The sequence below is a fragment of the Gorilla gorilla genome, chromosome 4 (genome assembly GCF_029281585.2).
Source record: "Gorilla gorilla gorilla isolate KB3781 chromosome 4, NHGRI_mGorGor1-v2.1_pri, whole genome shotgun sequence".
Taxonomy (NCBI): domain Eukaryota; kingdom Metazoa; phylum Chordata; class Mammalia; order Primates; family Hominidae; genus Gorilla; species Gorilla gorilla.
This window is the reverse complement of record NC_073228.2, coordinates 28,148,465-28,168,856: the sequence shown is the minus strand read 5'-3', so window position 1 is coordinate 28,168,856 and position 20,392 is coordinate 28,148,465. Positions and strand designations below refer to the sequence as shown.

Sequence of the window (20,392 nt, the reverse complement as noted above, 5' to 3'; positions counted from 1 at the left end):
GACTGAGCCTCCTGTCTCCTGGTGCCCAGGGTTGGGGCTATTTCAATATCATCTGGAGGTCACAAGCATCAGATGCCCCCAGAGATGACAGCAGGAAAGAACACCCTCTCTAGTGGTGAAATCTTCCCCCACCCTGAGTTTAAGAGCATCTAGCACTTGACACTGTAGAAACACAAGCAAGCAAACAAGCAAATGCTTCTAGAAGTGGTTGGCAGTGGTGTTGGCAACCAACATTGAACATCCACACCCCTGTGGCCTAGGATGTGAATGCTGGGGCCCTGCCATCTCCCCCCTTTCAGAGCAGAAGACAGAGCTCCTTTTTCTGCCATCATTCCTGAAGCTTTACCGGACCAGCACCCCAGACTCAGCACCTGCTGGGAGGGCACTGTGCTGTGAGCTGTTCTCCACGCAGGCCTGTGTGAGGATCCAAGAGGGGTGTCATCAGTGATACCAGCTCTGAGAAATATGGGGTCAAGGCAGGGTGGAGTCACCACTTTCCCCTGCTCCTTCCAGCACCAGCAAAGAGGAGGAGCCAGGTGGGAATGGAAGAGGGTCCCTGAGCTCCAAGTAGAAGAGGGTCCCTGCCTCCCACACCATCCTTCCTCCAATGTCAGCTGGGACAGGGAGCCCCCATGACAGGGCCTTTTAGCCAGTGCTGGGGACTTAGATGTGGATTTTCGGCCATTCGTAAGGGAAGCCTCCCTTAGGAATGAGGGCGGCAGGGGCTCTAGCTGGGGACTACTGCATAACTCCACAGGTGGGCACAGGGGTGGCGAGGCTCCCCATGCAGGTTACTGCCAGGAACATGTGGGACCAGCCAGGGCAGGGGTGTGTCTCCTCTCACCTCTCCACTTCTGTTGACCCCAGAGTTATAGTGACTCAGAGGACGTTAGGGACCCCTGGGGAAACACCTTTATAAGGGGTTACCATGGCAACCATGGACCAGAGGGAAGAACTGAGGCCCACAGGTGTGGATAGAAGTTGGTGATCCTTTTCTCTAGTCTAGATCTTCCCTTGAGCAATGGAGACCATGTCTATCATTCATTGCTAGTAAAAAATCAACTTTGAATTAGACTTGGGATTCTCTTGACAGTACTGGGAAGTCGCCCACTGTTGGGGCATCACTTGAGGCCAGATCCCTGGCTGCTGCAGGCTGAAAGACTACCCAACAAGAGCCTCCACATGGCCAGTGGGGAGAGGCTGGGCTTTGTACCTCTAGCATTAGCCTCAAAAGGCTCTGGATAGGTCGGGTACGTTGGCTCACACCTGTAATCCCACCACTTTGGGAGGCCAAGGTGGGTGGATCATTAGGTCAGGAGTTTAAGACCAACCTGGTCAAGATGGTGAAATCCCGTCTCTACTAAAAATACAAAAATTAGCTGCGCATGGTGGCAGGCGCATGTAATCCGAGCTACTCAGGTGGCTGTGGCAGGGAATTGCTTGAACCCGGGAGGTGGAGGTTGTAGTGAGTCGAGATCATGCCACTGCACTCCAGCCTCGGTGACAGAGTAAGACTCTGTGTCAAGAGAAAAAAAAAAGCTGATGATAATCTCACAATCATCTTGCTTCTTTTAAGGAACCTCCCTTCATAATTTAGGATCCATGAGTTTCTCTGTGTGTTTGGAAGCCCTTCCTATGTCCAACCTCGACTAACTCTAGGGTTCTGTGTGCCTGCTGTGGAAGTCACAGATCTGCTGTTGATCCTAAAGTGGTGTCTTTCAGGCTTCAAGATCTCCTGTTAGGTTCAAGACTGTGGGGTTGAGGACAATCACATTTTTCGAAGCCATTCTCACCGGTCTTAGGAATCGCCTCTGAGGGACTGGTGGGTGCTCCTTCCACTCTCACTTTGATGATTTGAGGCACATACTTCTCACCTGCCGCTCTGTTCTTTCTTCCTTGAGATCAGAGGCTGGTTATTGTACTGGGACATACTCTACCTCCTTTTGGCTTCTAATGTCCTCTCTATGAGTTTGCTACTGAGTCAATTACTCGGCTCATTGGATTGAGGTCTTCAGAGAATATTATGTGGGGATTCCCAAGGGCTCTCCTAGGGGAGGTGAGGAAGATGATCAATACTTCTGCGTGTCCACCATGTGCTTGGCACTCTACTGACCATAGGGATGTGAGTGAGGATACTGAGGCCCAAAGAGATAAGGTGGCTTGCCTGGAGCTCTCCCAGTTCCTAAGTGATGGCTTCCAAGGCCCCCGGGCTTTCCTTCCATGCCAAGCTCTTTAGAAACCTCATCTAGTAAAGATGGTGGCACTAATAGGCATGGACAGAACTTGCCTCAGTGCAAAGCTAGCAGGACAGGGGTCAAGTCCCTGCACAGAGGATGTTCAATGAAGATGGGGGGAATTGAACATAAGGAACTTCAGCCACAGAATGAGGTGTCCGTAGGCATTAAGGAAAATGGTAGAAAACAACCACCCAGCGTAGCTCAGGTTAGTGAACCGTGGCACTTCATGCTGCATATTTGTATTGCACGTTTCAGTGTACATCGTGTTTCGCTTCCTGTATGTCGTTGGACCCTTCAGTTTGCCACATGATATGTCCAGGGGGTTCAGGCATGGAGGAAGGGCCTCGGAAGGTCTGGGGAGGCAAGGGGCAGGCACTGCTGTGTATCGATGGGGGGATTGTTTGCACTGGTTGATGATCTCTGAACAACCAAGAAGTACACAAGGATCTACCTAACCGGATGTGCTAAGTAATTTCACTTTGGGGATTATTCTCCAGGGAGACGATCCATTGATAGAGAGGTGAAAAGCATCGAGATGTGTCTAGTAGTTGTAGGAAGTCTGGGGTGCTTTCCTGATGGGGTGCCCTCAGCTGGAAATAGCCTCTCCTTCCTTTGACCTGTCCTGTGGCTATTTGCAGACATTTTTATTCCTCTTACCAGACTGTAAGCTCTTTGAGGCTGGATTTCTTTCTTTCTTTTTTTTTTTTTTTTTGAGACCGAGTCTCGCTCTGTCACCCAGGCTGGAGTGCAGTGGCACGATCTCGGCTCACTGCAAGCTCTGCCCCCTGGGGTTCATGACATTCTCCTGCCTCAACCTCCCGAGTAGCTGGGAGTACAGGCGCCCGCCACCTTGCCCAGCTAATTTTTTTGTATTTTTAGAGGTGGGGTTTCACTGTGTTAGCCAGGATGGTCTCAAACTCCTGACCTCGTGATCCACCTGCCTCGACCTCCCAAAGTGCTGGGATTACAGGTGTGAGCCACCGCGCCCTGCCTGAGGGTGGAATTCTGCCTTTCGTCTATTCATTCATTCACTCATTCTTCTATTCGTGCATTCACCAATTCCACAAGTAGTTGTTGCCTATAACGTGCCAGAGATTGTACCAGGCAGATGGGCATATCTAGATAAACAAAAGACATGATCCTTTCTCTTCTGGAGCTAACAATCTACTCGGGGCAGAGATAACAGCAAAAAAGTAAATATATAACGGTAAAATAGAAATTTCGAATTGGAAACATTCTCATGAAGTAAAAAGCTAAGATACGGAGCAAGAGAATAAGCCAGAAGGTGATGGGACGAGGCAGCTGACACAGCCCCAGGCCCAGGAATTCAACAAGCATCTACTGAGTGGACCCAATGCATGAGAGGACAGTCCCAAGCAAACAACTCAAATGTCCAACCGGCTGGGCATGGCCAGGTAGCCCATGCTGTGTCTGGACGTCCTTCTGCTGGTATAATTATTTTAAAATCACAGGACAGGGAAGGGCCCAGTGGCTCATACCTGTAATCCCAGCAATTTGGGAGGCCGAGGCGGGCGGATTACCTGAGGTCAGGAGATGGAGACCAGACTGGCCAATATGGTGAAACCCCGTATCTACCAAAAATACAAAAATTAGCTGAGCCTGGTCGTGCATGCCTGGAATCTCAACTATTCAGGAGACTGAGGCAGGAGAATCGCTTGAACCCAGGAGACGGAGATTGCAGTGAGCCAAGATCGTGCCACTGCACTCCAGCCTGGTTCCCAACAGACCCTGAAGGCCCTCCAGGTTGTCTTCCCAACCTGCCCCTTGCTCCATACCACCCCCCTCCACCCCATAATATTATACAAGGACACCTAGTCAGACAAAATGATGCAACTTAATTTTATTAGGACAAGGCTGGTGGGCACTGGAGTAGCACCTTCCGCGACCAGGAGAGGCACTGGGGAGGGGTCACAGGATGCCACCCGGGCAGCTAGAAGCCACAGCTGCCCTCCACAGAGCGGCACTGCACAATGCGCAGGAATGTCTCGACCTTGTCCATGTCCTTCCTGAAGCAGTAGAGCAGCCCGTAGTTCTTGAGTAGTGCGTCATCGTTGTGTGAGTTTGTGTCAGACTTGCTGTAGGACTGATTGAAGATCTGCCCAGTCCGGGGGCTGCCATCTTCCAGCCTCTGCAAAGTGAAGGAAGAGAAGGAGAGGCCAAGCGCTTGGGCACTGTTCCCTCCCTCTCTCATTCATCCATTTTCCTCCCTCCCCTCCAGGTTGTGGAGAAAGGCCTGGAGGATTCACGAGGGGAAATGAAGAATGAGGTGAGTTCTCTTGGGTCAGCGCCTTACTGCTAAAAAGAGGGCAGCAGTGTTTCTCTCCCCGGTCCCTGGAAGCCAGTGGGGCCCCAGGATTGGGGATCCATGGTGCCACCCTCACCCACATCAGCGTTTGGATGCCTTCCTCTAGGTCCTTTAGGTGGCGATAGACGTTGCTGTCCGAGGCGCCATACACCAGGCTGTTGGCGAAGACGCTCCTGAGGAGCTGCACGGGCTCCAGCCATGACTGGATGAGCAGCAGGGAGATGCGGAGCAGCTCTAGGTTCTGCAGGGGAAGGACTCGCAGTGGCTGTGCTGCCCGGGGGCTCTGACCACAGGTCTCCCCCATCCCCACCTGGGGGGAAGGCATCCACTCACAGATTTCTGCTGCGTTTTCACCCTGTTGGAAGGTGTTGGAATAGACTCTGAGAAGCAGAGGGAGGTCTGGGGGTTCTGCAGGAATGAATACTTCTGCTCCTTCAGGATATAGGCTTCTTCCTAGGAGAAGGACCGCCCACCAAGGTCTATGCTGGAGACCAGCTCCCATTGTTACTTTTCTGGGAACCTCACTCAGCGTATGCTCATCTGCCTGCATTTTCACTTCAGAAAACAACCCTGAGCTCCTTAGTCTCCTCCCATTACTTCCCAGCTGGGGAAAGTCACCCCTTCCTGCCACCTCTGAAGCGCACCCATTACCCAAGAGCTTACAAACTCCTGATAGGTGTCATATGCCAGCTGGTCCAGGCGACGGGCGCGGAGCATAGCGTTGTCAAAAAGCCTGGATAAGGGAATTATTGGGAAGGCACTGCCCTCTTGAAGCCAGGGCAGGCAGAGCAGGCCAAAAGCCAGGAGCAGGGACGTCCGGGAGCCTGGGGAGAAACCGGAGGGCAACAGAAGGAGCTGGAGAACAAGAGGCCAGCGCTCTCCCTGTTCCAGGAGCTGGTTTTTTTTTTTCTCTCTCTCTCTCTCTCTCTCTCTCTCTGCCTCCCTCCAGGGACCAGGAACATTCAGAGATTGGCCAAATACTGGCCTTAGACGGCGATACTCACATTCAGAAGCCCCAAACCTGAGGTTAGTGCTCCCGTCCCATCTACAGGGCGCCGCCTCTCCCCTCAGGACACATTGTGCCCAAAGGGATTTTAGGGGCGCTTACCTGCAGCCATTGCCGCTAGGTGAGCTGTCCACAGGACCCTGAGTGGTCTGGGGAGTTGGGCCTTGGGATCCTAGAGCTGGTCTCTTGTGGGCCCTTTTTATACCTGGCCCCTTCTCTCTCGCTGCTTCTCCTCACCTGTTTCTCTGCACGTTTAGGCCTGGGGCCACTGACGGGCTTGTGCTAATGGATAATTTAGAAGCTCCTCCCACACATGCTGGGATCATGCCCCCTGACTTGTCATCTTTCCCTTCCCACCATCACCAGCGTTGTGAGGGTTGTGCACAGAATGTCAGCAGAGATACCACCCAACTTGTCCTCTCTTTAAGGGGCAGGTGGGTGCCCTCTGGCAGCAGGCCATGGTGGCCAACCTGAACGCGGAGAAGGATGTCAGGATAGCCAGTCCTTGAGACCCCTACGGACCCCATCCCACTCTCTATCCTATCCCTTTCCTCCTCCCCGCATGTTTCCCCTCCACCCACCAGACAGAATGTGTGTGTTGGGAAAAGGGGCCAAGCACAGCGAATAGATTGTGGGGTTCCGGGCATGATTCAGTGCTGAATTCCACTTTTGCTGACTCCTCCTGGGCTCGCGTGAGACAGGCCCGCCTGGATGCAGTGCTAACACCGACCACTAGAGGGAACAAACTCCACACTTTGCTCTCCCCTTTACTTGAGCCTTGGGGCGGGGGCGGGGGCGGGGGCGGGGGCGGGGCGTGGGGGTGGGGGGTGGGGGGTTGGGGGGGGAGCTCCCCCAGGTCCCTGGGGACGAAGAACCCAGACTCAAGGTATTGCCCCAGCTCCTTGGACCTGTAGCGGAGATACAAACCAAGAAACAGAAATCCCGGGAACAGACACGGACCACAAGCGCTTCCTCCCATAGTCCTGAAACCAACAGAGAATCTCAAAGTTGGAAGAGCTCTTGAAGATTTGAGTCTCTTCCCCAGCTTTAAAACTCAGAACACATCACGCCAAAAGACGCCCTATCCAGCCATGGAAGCCTCTCCTCTTTTGTCTCCTCCTCCTTTCCAGACCTGTGTAGAGCTTATCCAGTTGCCAAGGGCCTGCCTGTGCATTCTCACGTCTCACCTGCCACTTGTCTTGTGTAGGAGGTATGATTATCATCCCATTTCACAGATCAGGAGACTGAGGCTCAGAGAGACTGATTACATGAGCTGCCTCAGCCAGGGCAGCAGATCTTCACAACCTTGCTCTTCCCACATTGCGTCATTTAAAGTCCTTTCTCCAGGCCGGGCACGGTGGCTCATGCCTATAATCCCAGCACTTTGGGAGGCTGAGGTGGGTGGATCACTTAAGGTCAGGAGTGCAAGACCAGGCTAACCCACATGGCAAAACTCCATCTCTCCTAAAAATACAAAAATTAGCTGGGCATGGTGGCACGAGCCCGTAATCCCAGCTACTTGGGAGGCTGAGGCAGGAGAATCGCTTGAACCCAGGAGGCAGAGGTTGCTGTGAGCCAAGATTGCGCCACTGCACTCCAGCCTGGATGACAGAGCGAGTCTACATCTCAAAAAAAAAAAAAAAAAAAAAAAAAAATCCTTTCCCCAGAGCACGTAGTGTGGTGCTACTCAGTTATTTAGTTATTTTAGATTCATTTCTTTTTTTTTTTTTTTGAGATGGAGTCTCATTCTGTCACCCAGGCTGGAGTTCAGTGGCATGATGTTGCTTCACAGCAACCTCCACCTTTGGGTTCCAGTGATTCTCCCGCCTCAGCCTCCAAAGTAGCTGGGATTACAGGTGCCCGCCACTATGCTGGGCTAAGATTTGCACTTTTTTAGTAGAGACGGGGTTTCACTATGTTGGCCAGGCTGGTCTCAAACTCTTGACTTTAGGGGATCCACCCTCCCTGGCCTCCCAAAGTACTGAGATTACTGGCGTGAGCCACCGCTCCCAACCCAGTTATTTCAGCTTCTAAATCCCTCTGAGTGCAGGGATCCTGCCCCCAACACAAGGGGCCCTTTGCCTCATTTTGTCTTTCCATAAGGGGCAGATTGTTCTTTCTCAATTCCCAGGTGAGAATGGCCCAGTGGCATGGGGTGCCTTGTGGAAACCTCATAGCAGGACAAGGCGGAGGCAGAGAAGGCCAGGACTGAGCCTGCTGTCTCCTGGTGCCCAGGGTTGGGGCTATTTCCATACCATCTGGAGGTCACAAGCATCAGATGCCCCCAGAGATGACAGCAGGAAAGAACACCCTCTCTAGTGGTGAAATCTTCCCCCACCCTGAGTTTAAGAGCATCTAGCACTTGACACTGTAGAAACACAAGCAAGCAAACAAGCAAACGCTTCCAGAAGTGGTTGGCAGTGGTGTTGGCAACCAACATTGAACACCCACACCCCTGTGGCCTAGGATGTGAATGCTGGGGCCCTGCCATCTCCCCACTTTCTGAGCAGAAAACAGAGCTCCATTTTCTGCCGTCATTCCTGAAACATTACTGGACCAGCACCCCAGACTCATCACCTGCTGGGAGGGCACTGTGCTGTGGGCTGTTCTCCGGGCCCGCCTGTGTGAGGATCCAAGAGGGGTGTCATCAATGATACCAGCTCTGAGAAATATGGGGCCAAGGGAGGGTGGAGTCACCACTTTCCCCTGCTCTTTCCAGCACCAGCAAAGAGGAGGAGCCAGGTGGGAATGGAAGAGGGTCCCTGAGCTCCATGTAGCTTTCTACCTCCCCCACCATCCTTCCTCCAATGTCAGCTGGGACAGGGAGCCCTCATGACAGGGCCTTTTAGCCAGTGCTGGGGACTTAGATGTGGATTTTCGGCCATAGAAGAAGTCTCCAGCCTCCCTTAGGAATGAGGGTGGCAGGGGCCCTAGTTGGGGACCACTGCATAACTCCGCAGGTGGACACACGGGTGGCGAGGCTCCCCAGGCAGGTTACTGACGGAAACACGTGGGACCAGCCGGGGCAGGGGAGTGTCTCCTCTCACCTCTCCACTTCTGTTGATCCCAAAATTATGGTGACTCAGAGGACTCTAATAATCCCTGGGGAAACACCTTTATAAGGGGTTACCATGGCAACCATGGACCAGAGGGAAGAACTGAGGCCCACAGGTGTGGGTGGAAGTCAATGATCATTTTCTCTAGTCTAGATCTTCCCAGAGCCTTGAGCAATGGAGACCACATACATCATTCATTGCTAGTAAAAAATCAACTTTGAATTAGACTTGGGATTCCCCTCACAGTACTGGGAGGTCGCCCACTGTTGGGGCATCACTTGAGGCCAGATCCCTGGCTCCTGCAGGCTGAGAGACTACCCAACAAGAGCCTCCACATGGCCAGTGGGGAGAGGCTGGGCTTTGGACCTCTGGCGTCAGCTTCAAAAGGCTCAGGATAGGCCAGCGTGGTGGCTCATGCCTGTAATCCCAACACTTTGGGAGGCTGAGACATGTGGATCACCTGAAGTCAGGAGTTTGAGACCAGCGTGACCAACATGGTGAAACTGATCTCTACTAAAAATAGGAAAATTAGCCGGGTGTGGTGGCATGCGCTTGTAATCCTAGTTACTGGAGCGGCTGAGGCACAAGAATTGCTTGAACCCGGGAGGCAGAGGTTGTCATGGGCCGAGATCGCGCCACTGCACTCCAGCCAGGGCGAAGAAGTGAGACTGACTTTGTCTCAAAAACAAATGAACAACCAAAAAAAACCAAAAAGAAAAGTAGAAAAATCCTCATCTCTGAGTTCACCGTTACCTAGCTCCTTACCCACTGAGAAGCAAACATGGGAAGCAGGGGCCCCAGGGCCACCATGGACAGAGCAGCGTTATCATTTAGTCCAAATCCAGAAGAACACCCTAGGTTTCATCTGGGACTCCCTACCGATAGAGAAGGTGGGAAAGAAGAGTTGGCTCAAAGCAGGGAGCTGCTAGTGCTCCCTTGGGAAGGAAAGCTGTTGGGTGGAGGGGACAGCATTTGGGTGAGGGGAGGAGAGGGAGCAGGGGGTGAAGGTAGGGAGGGAGTGTGGTGCACTGAACTCAGCTCTTTGGGAAACTGTTTTTGCAGACAAGCCATGGTTAGAGGAATCCAGTTGCCCTGGCAAACAGACCTGGCTGGAAGGGATGGAACATACGCTCGCCTGCGTCCCAAAGGGAAACCCAGCTCCAGCCTTGGTGTGTACCTGGAATGGGGTGGTCTTTGACCTTGAAGTGCCACAGAAGGCAACCCAGAAGCACACTGGAACCTACTGCTACACAGCCACTAACCAGCTGGGCTCTGTCAGCAAAGACATTGCTGTCATTGTTCAAGGTAACCTTTGCTGCCCTGCTGCCAGGCCCAGGATGGAAACCCCTCAGGGGTTTGGGATTCTTATCCAAGCATAAAAATAAGAAAGATTCTACTAGGTTGGGAAGAATGAGACTCAGAAGTGGGCCTGGTGGTCTGGGGTGGGTGATCCTTGTACTCCCAGACTTTCCTAACTCTATCTTCAGCGCTTGGGCAGGACTAGATGAAGGAATCAGCTCTACCCTCTTTGTCATTATTACTGTTGCCCTTGGAGTGGGTGTCATCACCATAGCACTGTATTTGAGCTATTGGCCCTGCAAAGTGGACAGGAGGAAATTGCTCTATAGGCAGAAAGAGGAGGACAAAGAGGAGGAAAGCCAGTTTGCTGTTCAGGAAGAGAAAAGTACAACTCATATAATTGACAGCTATTTGACTGAATGAGAGTTCTGCTACTGTGGTTTCCCAGGGAGGGAAGAAGGGATAGAGGAGAAAGGAAGAAACACAATGGCAGGCTGCATTACCCTTTGTGTACGTCTGTCCCGTAAAACAGTGTTTCAGGCCCCCATACCCCATGTCTTGTGTGTTCAATATGTCCACAAGATCACCTTTCTCTCTCTCTCTCTCTTTTCTTTTCTTTTTCTTTTTCTTTTTTTTTCGAGATGGAGTCTTGCTCTTGTTGCCTAGGCTGGAGTGCAATGATGCGATCCTGGCTCACTGCAACTTCAGCCTCCCAGGTTCAGGTGATTCTCCTGCCTCAGCCTCCCCAGTAGCTGAGATTACAGGTGCACACCACCATGCCTGTCTAATTTTTGTATTTTTCGTAGAGATGGGGTTTCACCATGTTGGCCGGGCTGGTCTCAAACTCCTGACCTCAAGTGATCCGGCCACCTCGGCCTCCCAAAGTGCTGGGATTACAGGTGTAAGCCACCGTGCCCAGCCACCTTTCTCTTTAGAGCTCACTCTAGTCATTAGGAATCTCAGTCTCAATGTTTGATTTGTAAGAAGGCCTCTTGCTCCTTGCCAGGTGCATCATCAGTCCACTCTTAGATCCAAAAAAAAAAAAAAAAAAGAAAAGATCCTGCCATTTCTTCATGGTTCTCACTGCCCTTTTCTCTTAAACATCATACTAAAGTCAGGCATATCTTAGAAATACAACTCATATTTCTTGGTTTTCTGATTACTAACTGGGAACTAAATTTGTAGTCCAAGGACAGGACTTTGAAGGGAGTAAGTATCAAATATGGGGCTAGGAATCAGAGCTCTGTTCCCATCTCCACTTTCCCTTGCTCCCCTGACCTGGGCTTCTGGAGTGCCAGCTCCCAGAGCTGAGCTTGTTGACATCATTAAGGATCAGTGGCAAGCTTCAACTCAGTAACCATCTGTTGTGGGTCTTGGGGGAGTATACAGATGGTAAGAAATTCCACTTCGGGCCAGACAGGCATCCTATCTAGCCCAGTGTTCTATCTCTGAAGTAGAAGGTAGAGTTCTTCCATGAAATTGGCCTCATAGGTTAAGAGCTCCAAACATCTCTGAATTCCTTTTCATAGAGTGATCAACTGTGAGTTTGCATTTGCCAGTTTTCTTTTTTTTACCCATATGGGCATCTAGGTTAAAGTTCCAATCTTTACTCTCCCTTTTCATCAATAAGTGCATATTTTCTTCTGTCTGTAAACAATTTCCTTGAAGCTTCAAGAGGAATCTTCTTGTCAAAATGTTCATATGATTTTATGATTCAGCTTCTTTCCCTGTCCTTGGGAAAGAGTATATTCACCCTCGGAGAAGGCGTGAGGAATCATAAAACCAGATCTTTTCTCCCAAATCAGTCAAGAAATGTTCACTGGAATGTTGCTATGGTAAAAATAAAAGTGGTTTTATGATGTCCAAATGCAGTTTCCTTCTCTTCTGTGTCATTGCTAAAAGCTCTTATGTCAAATGGCTGCATTTTATAACTTTTTTTTTTTAGATGGAGTCTCGCTCTTTGCCTAGGCTGGAGTGCAGTGGTGTGATTTCGGCCCACTTCAAACTCCACCCCCGGGTTGAAGCAATTCTCTGCCTCAGCCTCTATAGATTAAGAGTAGCTGGGATTATAGGCACCCACCACCATGACCAGCTAATTTTTTGTATTTTTAGTAGAGACAGGGTTTCACCACCTTGGCCAGGCTGATCTTGAAGTCCTGACCTCGTGATCTACCCACTTCAGCCTTCTAAAGTGCTGGGATTACAGGCCTGAGCCACCACTCCCGGCTGCATTTTATAACTTTAAGTACAATTTCTAACGAAAAAATACCGTGTTGATAGCATAAACAACCAGCCCAGGGCAGGGGGTGCATTAACTGAGGGCAGCAGCCTATTTGACCTGCTTTCAAAACTGAAATTCAGGCTGGTGTGGTGGCTCACGCCTGTAATCCCAGCACTTTGGGAGGCTGAGGCGGGTGAATCACTTGAGCCCTGGAGTTTGCGAATAGCCTGGGCAACATGGCAAAACCCCATTTCTACAAAAAATACAAAACTTAGCCAGGTATAGTGGCACATGCATGTAGTCCCAGCTATTTGTGAGTCTGAGGTGGGAGGACCATTTGGGCATGGGAGGTGGAGGGTTGCAGTGAGTTGAGATCATGCACTGCACTCCAGACTGGGAGACGGAGCCAGGCCCTGTCTCAAAAGCAAAATAAAGGAAACAAAAATGAAAGCTAAAGTTCAGACTTCCAGATAGAGAGAGGTCCATAGCCTTCCAAATTGCAGATACCAGCTAGAAAAAACCATGGCACCAGACAGCAGAGGGAAAACGTTTTCCCATTCTTCCCAGACCTCTTCTGAGTCTGGTGCTATAGATTAAGTGTAAAAGTAACGCTTTGGTTTCACCACATACAAGGCAGTGGGGATACAGTGGTGAACAAAACATTGTTCCTGGCTTCCAAAAATATATTAGGAAAGCTAGACAAACAAGTAGGAGATTACATTTGTGCATGAACTCCTGTGAGTGGGAAAACAGATTGTTAAGAGAAAGCATAACTCGGATCAAGGAAGGCTTCCTGGAGGGACACAAAATATCTTGACTTTGTAAAATAGCATCATCCCCGAACATGACCTTTAAAACCTCAATGTTTCCACTAGGTGGAGCTACTGCTCCTTCATCATGTGAGTCTAATATAAATCATCCACCTTCCCTGAATTGAGCATTTGGGGAAGTAAGAAGCAGGTTTAAGAGACGGGAGTATAGAGCCACCCCATGCAGGGATCCACAGCCATTTTGGTGTCAGGATCAGCCGCATCAGGGCTGTAGTTATCCTGTATCTGCAAACCCTGCCTCATGGCCTCAGTGCCTTGAAGCACAGCGAATCCGAAAAGGAAGGGAAAAATGAGCCAGGCATGCTGGTGTGCACCTGTAATCCCAGCTACTGGGGAGGCTGAGGAAGAAGAATCGCTTGAACCCGGGATACGGAGGTTGCAGTGAGCCAAGATTGCACCATTGCACTCCAGCCTGGGCAACAGAGTGACACCCCATCTTGAAGAGAACAAAAACAAAAGCAAACAAACAAAAAACAAAACAAACAAAACCAAAAAAGGAGGGAAGAAGGGGGCCACTTGGACTTTCTAGTTCCAGCAGGGAGATCCTGGAGGCTTAGCAGGCTGCTGCCTTTGCTTCTCACTGCCACAGGGTGTCAGTGTGGACAGATGGTCCCACACAGTACCCTCAAACCAAGCGGGTCTGCAGATCCGGGTTCCCAGCTGCTGTGGATCTCTGAGGGAGGATGATCTGCTTCTTCGGGGCCTGGTCCAGCTGTGGGTATCCTCTTGCTGAGGTTTCCGGGGTTCCAGTTCTTAGAGCTCAGTAGTTTGGATGAGCCATCCCGCAAAACTCTTCAGAGTAGGCTGGGCTGTTTCCCTTGTAGACTTGGAACCTCTGTTCACTTTCCTTCCCGAAGGATCCACACAACCAGTGGTTAGGCAGCCTGTTCTCACTGATTCTTTTTTTTTTTTTTTGGAGACAGAGTCTCGCTCTGTCTCCCAGGCTGGAGTGCAGTGGCGCAATCTCGGCTCACTGCAACTTCTGCTTCCTGGCTTCAAGCAATTTTCCTGCCTCAGCCTCTGGAGTAGCTGGGATTACAGGTGTCTGCCACCACACCCGGCTAATTTTTGTGTTATTAGTAGAGACAGGATTTCATCATGTTGGCTAGGCTGGTCTCAAACTCCTGACCTCAGGTGATCTGCCCAGCTTGGCCTCTGAAAATGCTGGGAGTACAGGCGTGAGCCACCATGCCCGGCTTCATTGATTCTTAAAGTAGGAAGGGTCTCATATCTCTTTTCCAGTATAATAGAGCTTCTAAGGGTAGCTGCCTCATTGTCTATAGGAGGAGGCCCCACCCTCTAAATGGTTTTGATCATATTCTTCCTGAACATTAAAGCAACCAGCTTATGCTTAAATTGCAGCTACCTTGATTATCTCCAGAGGAAGAGTGGCCTTTAATACTCCAAAAGTTTACCCTCTTTCTTATTATTTTTGAGAGAGAATCTTGCTCAGCCACCCAGCTGGAGTGCAGTGGCATGATGGGCTCAGTGCAACTCTGCCTCCCGGGCTCAAGTGATTCTCGTGCCTCAGTAGCTGGGAATACAGGTGTGCACCACCACACCTGGTAATTTTTGTATTTTTAGTCAGAGACGGGGTGCCACCATGTTGGCCAGGCTTGTCTCAAACTTCTGACCTCCACCCGCCTCAGCCCTCCAAAGTGCTGAGATAACTGGCGTGAACCACCGTGCCTGGCCGTTTATCCTCTCAAGGATGGTCAGGGTGACATTCTGGTGTCTTTCTCTCTAGACATGAGAAAGCATAAGTTACATCGTTAGTGGGACTTCTTACCATAGGATTAATAATAGTATTTACATTAGAGAATTATAATTAGAAAGAAATGACACAATACTTGCAATAAACTAGCATGGTGCTGGAGATATGTGTTCACATTAGTTGTTTTTTATTATTACACTGATAATTCTGGTGGTAATTAAGCACATCATTATAATCACAGTAAACTCAAAGCAAGAATCAGAAATCCATGATAACCATGAGGGCCATCAAAGGTCATATACACTGTGCACAGCTTTCCGATTTTTCTAGTCTTTTTCTTGCTCCTTCCCCTACTTTCCCCCCAGTTTGGTGCCCTAAGATTTAGGACTACTAATAGGGTGACCAGTCCTGTGAGCTGAGTGTTCATTCAGCTGAGGGATCCTGGAAGGAACGTGGGACTTTCAGTGTTGACATTGAGAAAGTCTCCTGCAAACCAGGACGAGTTGGTGACCCTAATCCCAGCGGTGCTCATTGTGTGCCTCAGCACTTCAGGGCCTTCTGAATTAGAGAAGCAGCCAGGCAAAGTGTCAGCTTGTCTTGGCCTAGAAGCCCAGACCCTGTAATTCAGAAGAAAAGGGAAGGGGTCAGTTCTGCTCTCAACTGTGTATAAAGGGACAGAACCCACCATGTGTATTTCGACAATGCTCATGGAAGAAATTCAGAATTGGTCACATTAGGTTAGGGTAAATTCAAAAAAAAATGACAGAGTCAGTAAAACATTATGCCAGGGGTCAAGGGTGACTGGAGCTCTGCCTGCTGAACTCTTCCCTGTGCAAGTCTCGCTAATCTTATCTTCAAGAAGAGTTTTCATTAGAAAATACCATTAAGGGCCAGGACTGGTGGCTCCTGCCTGTGATCCTATCACTTTGGGAGGCCAAGGAGGGTGGATCACCTGAGGCCAGGAGTTTGAGACCAGCCTGGCCAACATGGCGAAACCCTGTCTTTACCAAAAATACAAAAATCTGCCCTGTGTGGTGGTGCACACTTATAATCCCAGCTACTCAGGAGGCTGAGGCATGAGAATCACTTGAACCTGGGAGGAGGCGGAGGTTGCAGTGAGCCAAGATCCCACCACTGCACTCCAGCCTCTGTCTCAAAAACAAAAACAAAAACAAAAAGAAACTATTAACAATTTTTAGTTGTGAGAAGATACAAACGTTTCCATCTTAACCATTTTGCCTGTACAGTTCAGTGACGTCAAGTACATTGACATCGTCATGCAACCATCACCACCATCCATCTCCGGAACCCTTTTCATCTTGCACAGCTGAAACCCTGTGCTCATTAAATAGCTCCCTATTCCATCCCTCCCCACAGCCACTGGCAGCCACCATCCTACTTTTTGTCTCTATGAATTTGACTGCTCTGAGTACCTCATCTGACTGGAATCAGAGAGTATTTGTCTTTTTGTGACTGGCTCACGATAAACACTTTTAGATGACTGGTTGGAATTAGGAGCAGGTGGCACCACAACTGGCCCAGGCTTCTCATCTCCTTTTTCTCCTTTTTCCCTGTTCCACCGATACAACAGCTGTGGACACATGAGTCTCATCTTTGCGGTCCCTAACACCGTGGTTCTCAACCTTGTTTACATGTTAGAATCACCTGGGAAAGTTTTCAAACTACTCTTGCCTGGACCACATTCCAGGCTGATTATATCAGAATCTCAGGGAGTGAGGGCTCACGAATGCATCGTTTAGAAAACACCCTAGGCATCTCAAATTTGCAGCGGAAATTGCTGTCCACACCAAGCTGATGAGCTGAAAGGTAGAGTAACAGTGGGTAAATCAAAGAGTTTAAAGTAGATGGTCTTTAAGGTCTTTTTATATTCTAAAATGTGCAAAGTCAGCTAGTATCTAATTCTCAACCAGCAGTGGTTGAGTGGATTCTCCTACACCCGAGGGGAGCTGGGTGGACGGCCTCTGGAGTGTGGCTCCCCCTGCAGTTCAGTTATATGTTATGACCACCCCACTTTAGAACCCTCTTAGCCACCCAAGTAGGCGCTGGACATTGTCATTCCCCTGTCACGTGCATTCAACAAATACTTATTAAGATGGCTCAGATTTCCTTTTAAAACACGCAAGCTGAGAGATAATTATAATTGTGCTCATTCCATCGACTTCTAAAGACTGAGATTTCTGAATAATTTTAAGGCCAAATGAAGGACATTGCAGGAATATTGATTCCAGCTTCATGCAAGAAATAGTTTTCTGCAATGAGAGTGGTTTAATAGAATGAGGAGCCTTGTGAAAGTGATTCCCTTGGTTCTAGTGCTACACACTCGTAATTGGAATACTGACTGTAATGGATGCTGTAGGATAAGATTCCCAAAGTGGAAGAAACTAGACTGACTTATGAGGCCCTTCTAACTCCAAAATGCCATAATTTTGAAGCCCGATAGTAGAACAATGCAAGATGCAGGAATGGCTTCTGAGCTGACAAATGCAGCAGCTCCAGAATTCTGATTAGTTCAACTTTCAACCACTTCCCAAGGACTGAGTTATTAATGGTAAAATAGCCAAAAATGAACACAAGTGGTTCTTGTTATCAAGAAAATTCATTATAGCACATAAGAATCAGAACTTCTAAAGAAGATTAATTAGGGAGTTGATTATTTGCATTGCAAAACAATTCCTGACTTCATGAAATCATTTTTGGATACTAGAGTTCCTGTGAGCATCTTAGTATCGATTTATAGGTCACCAGTCACTTAGCCAAGGTGCTTGGGAGAGTAAAATCTTAACTAACCGCTGCTCTTTAGTGCTTATTTGGAAATAATAAACATATGAGATGTTTATTATTTCCTAATTGTCATTAGGAAAACAATATAATTTCACTACAGGTATTTAGACACTCCATCAGAAAACACAAAACATCCAAAAATTCAATGCAGAAATAGCTAGAATTTCTTGAGTACTATAATATATCAAAAATACCATTGCATTTAGTCCTCACATAATCCTTGTAAAGCAATATATTATTATCTCAGCTTGGTCAAGTTATTTATTCAGCGGCACTAAATTACATACAGCCCAAATCTTTCTGATTCTTTCCCTTACACCAAGTTACCCCAATCAACATCTCTTAGAACAAAATTGCTCACAGACAGCTTGGAGACCATGTGTGTTTGGGTTAATTTTTGCCCTTAAAAGATTTTCAATATGTGTTGCCAGTGTTTAAATGTTAGCTTTCATGTAAAAGTCTGGATGTCCTGGCTGTCTCAAAGGATCAGAAGGTCTGGAAGCCGTGTCCCTGCAGTCCTGATGGTGACAGGCTGGGTGGGTCCCACCTCAGCAGGGGCTTGAGTTCTGCAGATTGTGCTGGTTCCCACCCCTCTGTGTTGCATCCCCCGAAGGGAAGCGAGTGTCATCTGGGATTTATCCCTTCCCATCCAGCCCTCATTGCTTACGTTGTTATCTACCTGGAACCTGTTGGCACTGCACTTACAATCCCAAATAAAATCTCTCTTCCACTTCCCTTGCCCTAATTCAGATTCCAAATACTCTGGTTCCATATGTCTCAAACTCATTTTTGTATTGTTCTCATTTCCCAAGAGTAGTTGGGCTTAAGGAATATTCATCTTAAAATTCTTCTGAACACAAGTAATTCTATGCCATTGTTTCCTCACCTGTTGGGGAGTTTTTGCCTCTGCACTTAATAGGCCATCTTGTTTTCATTTCTTCCCACTCCTGGGGGGCTAGGTTTGGTGTTGCTGGTGATGGTGGGGGAGGAAGAAATGCCTTCAAGTCATCTCTGAGATGACCAATGAGCTGTGACCAGCAAGCTGGGACCACTGAGCTGGTGGAATGGCCTTAGTGAGTAATAGACAGCAGTGATGTGTCAGCTTTTTTCTGGCCCAGGAACAGCCAAACCTCTTATATTTCAGCGGCCTAGTTCCCAATAGACCCTGAAGGCCCTCCAGGTCTTCTTTCCACCTACCCCTTGCTCCATACCACCACCTTCCACCTCATAATATTATAGAAGGACACCTAGTCAGACAAAATGATGCAACTTAATTTTATTAGGACAAGGCTGGTGGGCACTGGAGTGGCACCTTCAGGGCCAGGAGAGGCACTGGGGAGGGTTCACAGGATGCTACTTGGGCACCTAGAAGCCACAGCTGCCCTCCACAGAGCGGCACTGCACCATGCGCAGGAATGTCTCGACCTTGTCCATGTCCTTCCTGAAGCAGTGGAGCAGCCCGTAGTTCTTGAGCAGTGCTTCATGGTTGTGCGAGTTTGTGTCAAACTTGCTGTAGGTCTGCTTGAGGATCTGCCCAGTCCGGCGGCTGCCGTCTTCCAGCCTCTGCAAAGTGAAGGAAGAGAAGGAGAGGCCAAGCGCTTGGGCGCTGTTCCCTCCCTCTCTCGTTCATCCATTTTCCTCCCTCCCCTTCAGGGTGTAGAGAAAGGCCTGGAGGATTCACCAGGCGAAATGAAGAATAAGGTGAGTTCTCTTGGGTCAGCGCCTTACTGCTAAAAAGAGGGCAGCAGTGTTTCTCTCCCCCAGCCCTCGAAGCCAGTGGGGTTCCAGGATTGGCGACCCCTGGCGCCACCCTCACCCCCATCAGCGTTTGGATGCCTTCCTCTAGGTCCTTTAGGAGGTGATAGTCATCGCTGTCCGAGGTGTCATACACCAGGTTGTTGGCGAACATACTCCTGAGGAACCGCACGGGCTCCAGCCACGACTCGATGAGCAGCAGGGAGATTCGGAGCAGCTCTAAGTTCTGCAGGGGAAGGACCGGCAGTGGCTGTGCTGCCCGGGGGCTCTGACCACAGGTCTCCCCCATCCCCGCCTAGGGGAGACGGCAGCCACTCACGGATTTCTGTTGCGTTTCCTCCATGTTGGAGGGTGTCGGAATAGAGTCTGAGAAGCAGAAGGAGGTCTGGGAGTTATGCAGGAATGAATACTTCTGTTCCTTTGGGATATAGGCTTCTTCCTAGGAGAAGGACCCCCCACCAAGAAGGACCGCTGCTTTCTATGCTGGAGACCAGCTCCCATTGTTACTTTTCTGGGAACCTGGCTCAGCCTATGCTCATCTGCCTGCATTTTCGCTTCAGAAAACAACCCTGAGCTCCTTAGTCTCCTCCCATTACTTCCCCAGTGGGGGAAAGTCACCCCTTCTTGCCACCCCTGACCCGCACCCATTCCCCAAGAACTTACAAACTCCTGGTAGGTGTCAATGGCCAACTGGTGTGCGCGATGGGCTTGGAGCATAGCGTGGTCAAAAAGCCTGGATAACGGAACGGTTTGGACGGCACCAGCCTCTTGACGCCAGGGCAGGCAGAGCAGGGCAAAAGCCAGGAGCAGGGACGTCCGGGAGCCTGGGGGAGAAACCGGAGGGCAATGGAGGGAGCCGGAGAGGAAGAGGCCAGCGCTCTCCCTGCTCCAGGAGCTGTTTGTTTTTTTCTCTCTCTCCATCCCTCCAGAGACCAGGAACATTCAGAGATTGGCCAAATATCTGGCCTTAGGTGGCGATACTCACGTTCAGAAGCCCCAAACCTGAGGGTTTGTGCCCCTGTCCCATCTACAGGGCGCCGCCTCTCCCCTCAGGACGCGTTGTGCCCAAAGGGATTTTAGGGGCGCTTACCTGGAGCCATTGCAGCTAGGTGAGCTGTCCACAGGACCCTGAGTGGTTCGGGGAGT

General features: G+C 49.7%; 2 protein-coding genes across 6 annotated transcripts; both read right to left on the bottom strand.

Annotated features, from left to right (window-relative positions):
* Positions 1 to 4,083: 4,083 nt before the first annotated feature.
* GH2 (growth hormone 2) lies at positions 4,084 to 5,824 on the bottom strand. 5 transcript variants are annotated; one of them, XM_063705943.1, is made up of 5 exons: positions 5,672 to 5,824; positions 5,227 to 5,387; positions 4,897 to 5,016; positions 4,640 to 4,804; positions 4,084 to 4,386 (listed from the first exon to the last, which is right to left on the bottom strand). In XM_063705943.1, exons 1-5 carry the CDS (start codon positions 5,679 to 5,681, stop codon positions 4,189 to 4,191), a joined length of 654 nt encoding a protein of 217 aa, XP_063562013.1. In that variant the 5' UTR covers positions 5,682 to 5,824; the 3' UTR covers positions 4,084 to 4,188. The 5 variants fall into 5 exon arrangements, with proteins under 5 accessions (XP_063562013.1, XP_063562012.1, XP_063562014.1 ...); XM_063705942.1 differs by having other exon boundaries at positions 4,644 to 4,804; XM_063705944.1 differs by having other exon boundaries at positions 4,897 to 4,971.
* Positions 5,825 to 18,820: 12,996 nt separating this feature from the next.
* Positions 18,821 to 20,392, bottom strand: LOC115934631 (chorionic somatomammotropin hormone 1). Its single transcript, XM_063705940.1, has 4 exons — positions 20,337 to 20,392; positions 19,910 to 20,070; positions 19,566 to 19,685; positions 18,821 to 19,472 (listed from the first exon to the last, which is right to left on the bottom strand). The coding sequence occupies exons 1-4, from the start codon at positions 20,344 to 20,346 to the stop codon at positions 18,993 to 18,995; spliced, it is 771 nt and encodes a 256-aa protein (XP_063562010.1). The 5' UTR covers positions 20,347 to 20,392; the 3' UTR covers positions 18,821 to 18,992.

Bases quoted from the DNA above. Each gene is read 5' to 3' on its own strand.
- GH2 (XM_063705941.1), bottom strand. The intron at 5,017-5,226 runs GTAAGCTCTTGG...TCCTTCTCCTAG, and splicing joins ATGACACCTATCAGGAGTTT to GAAGAAGCCTATATCCTGAA. The intron at 4,805-4,896 runs GTGAGTGGATGC...CTTCCCCTGCAG, and splicing joins TGAAAACGCAGCAGAAATCT to AACCTAGAGCTGCTCCGCAT.
- LOC115934631 (XM_063705940.1), bottom strand. The intron at 19,686-19,909 runs GTAAGTTCTTGG...TCCTTCTCCTAG, and splicing joins TTGACACCTACCAGGAGTTT to GAAGAAGCCTATATCCCAAA. The intron at 19,473-19,565 runs GTGAGTGGCTGC...CTTCCCCTGCAG, and splicing joins AGGAAACGCAACAGAAATCC to AACTTAGAGCTGCTCCGAAT.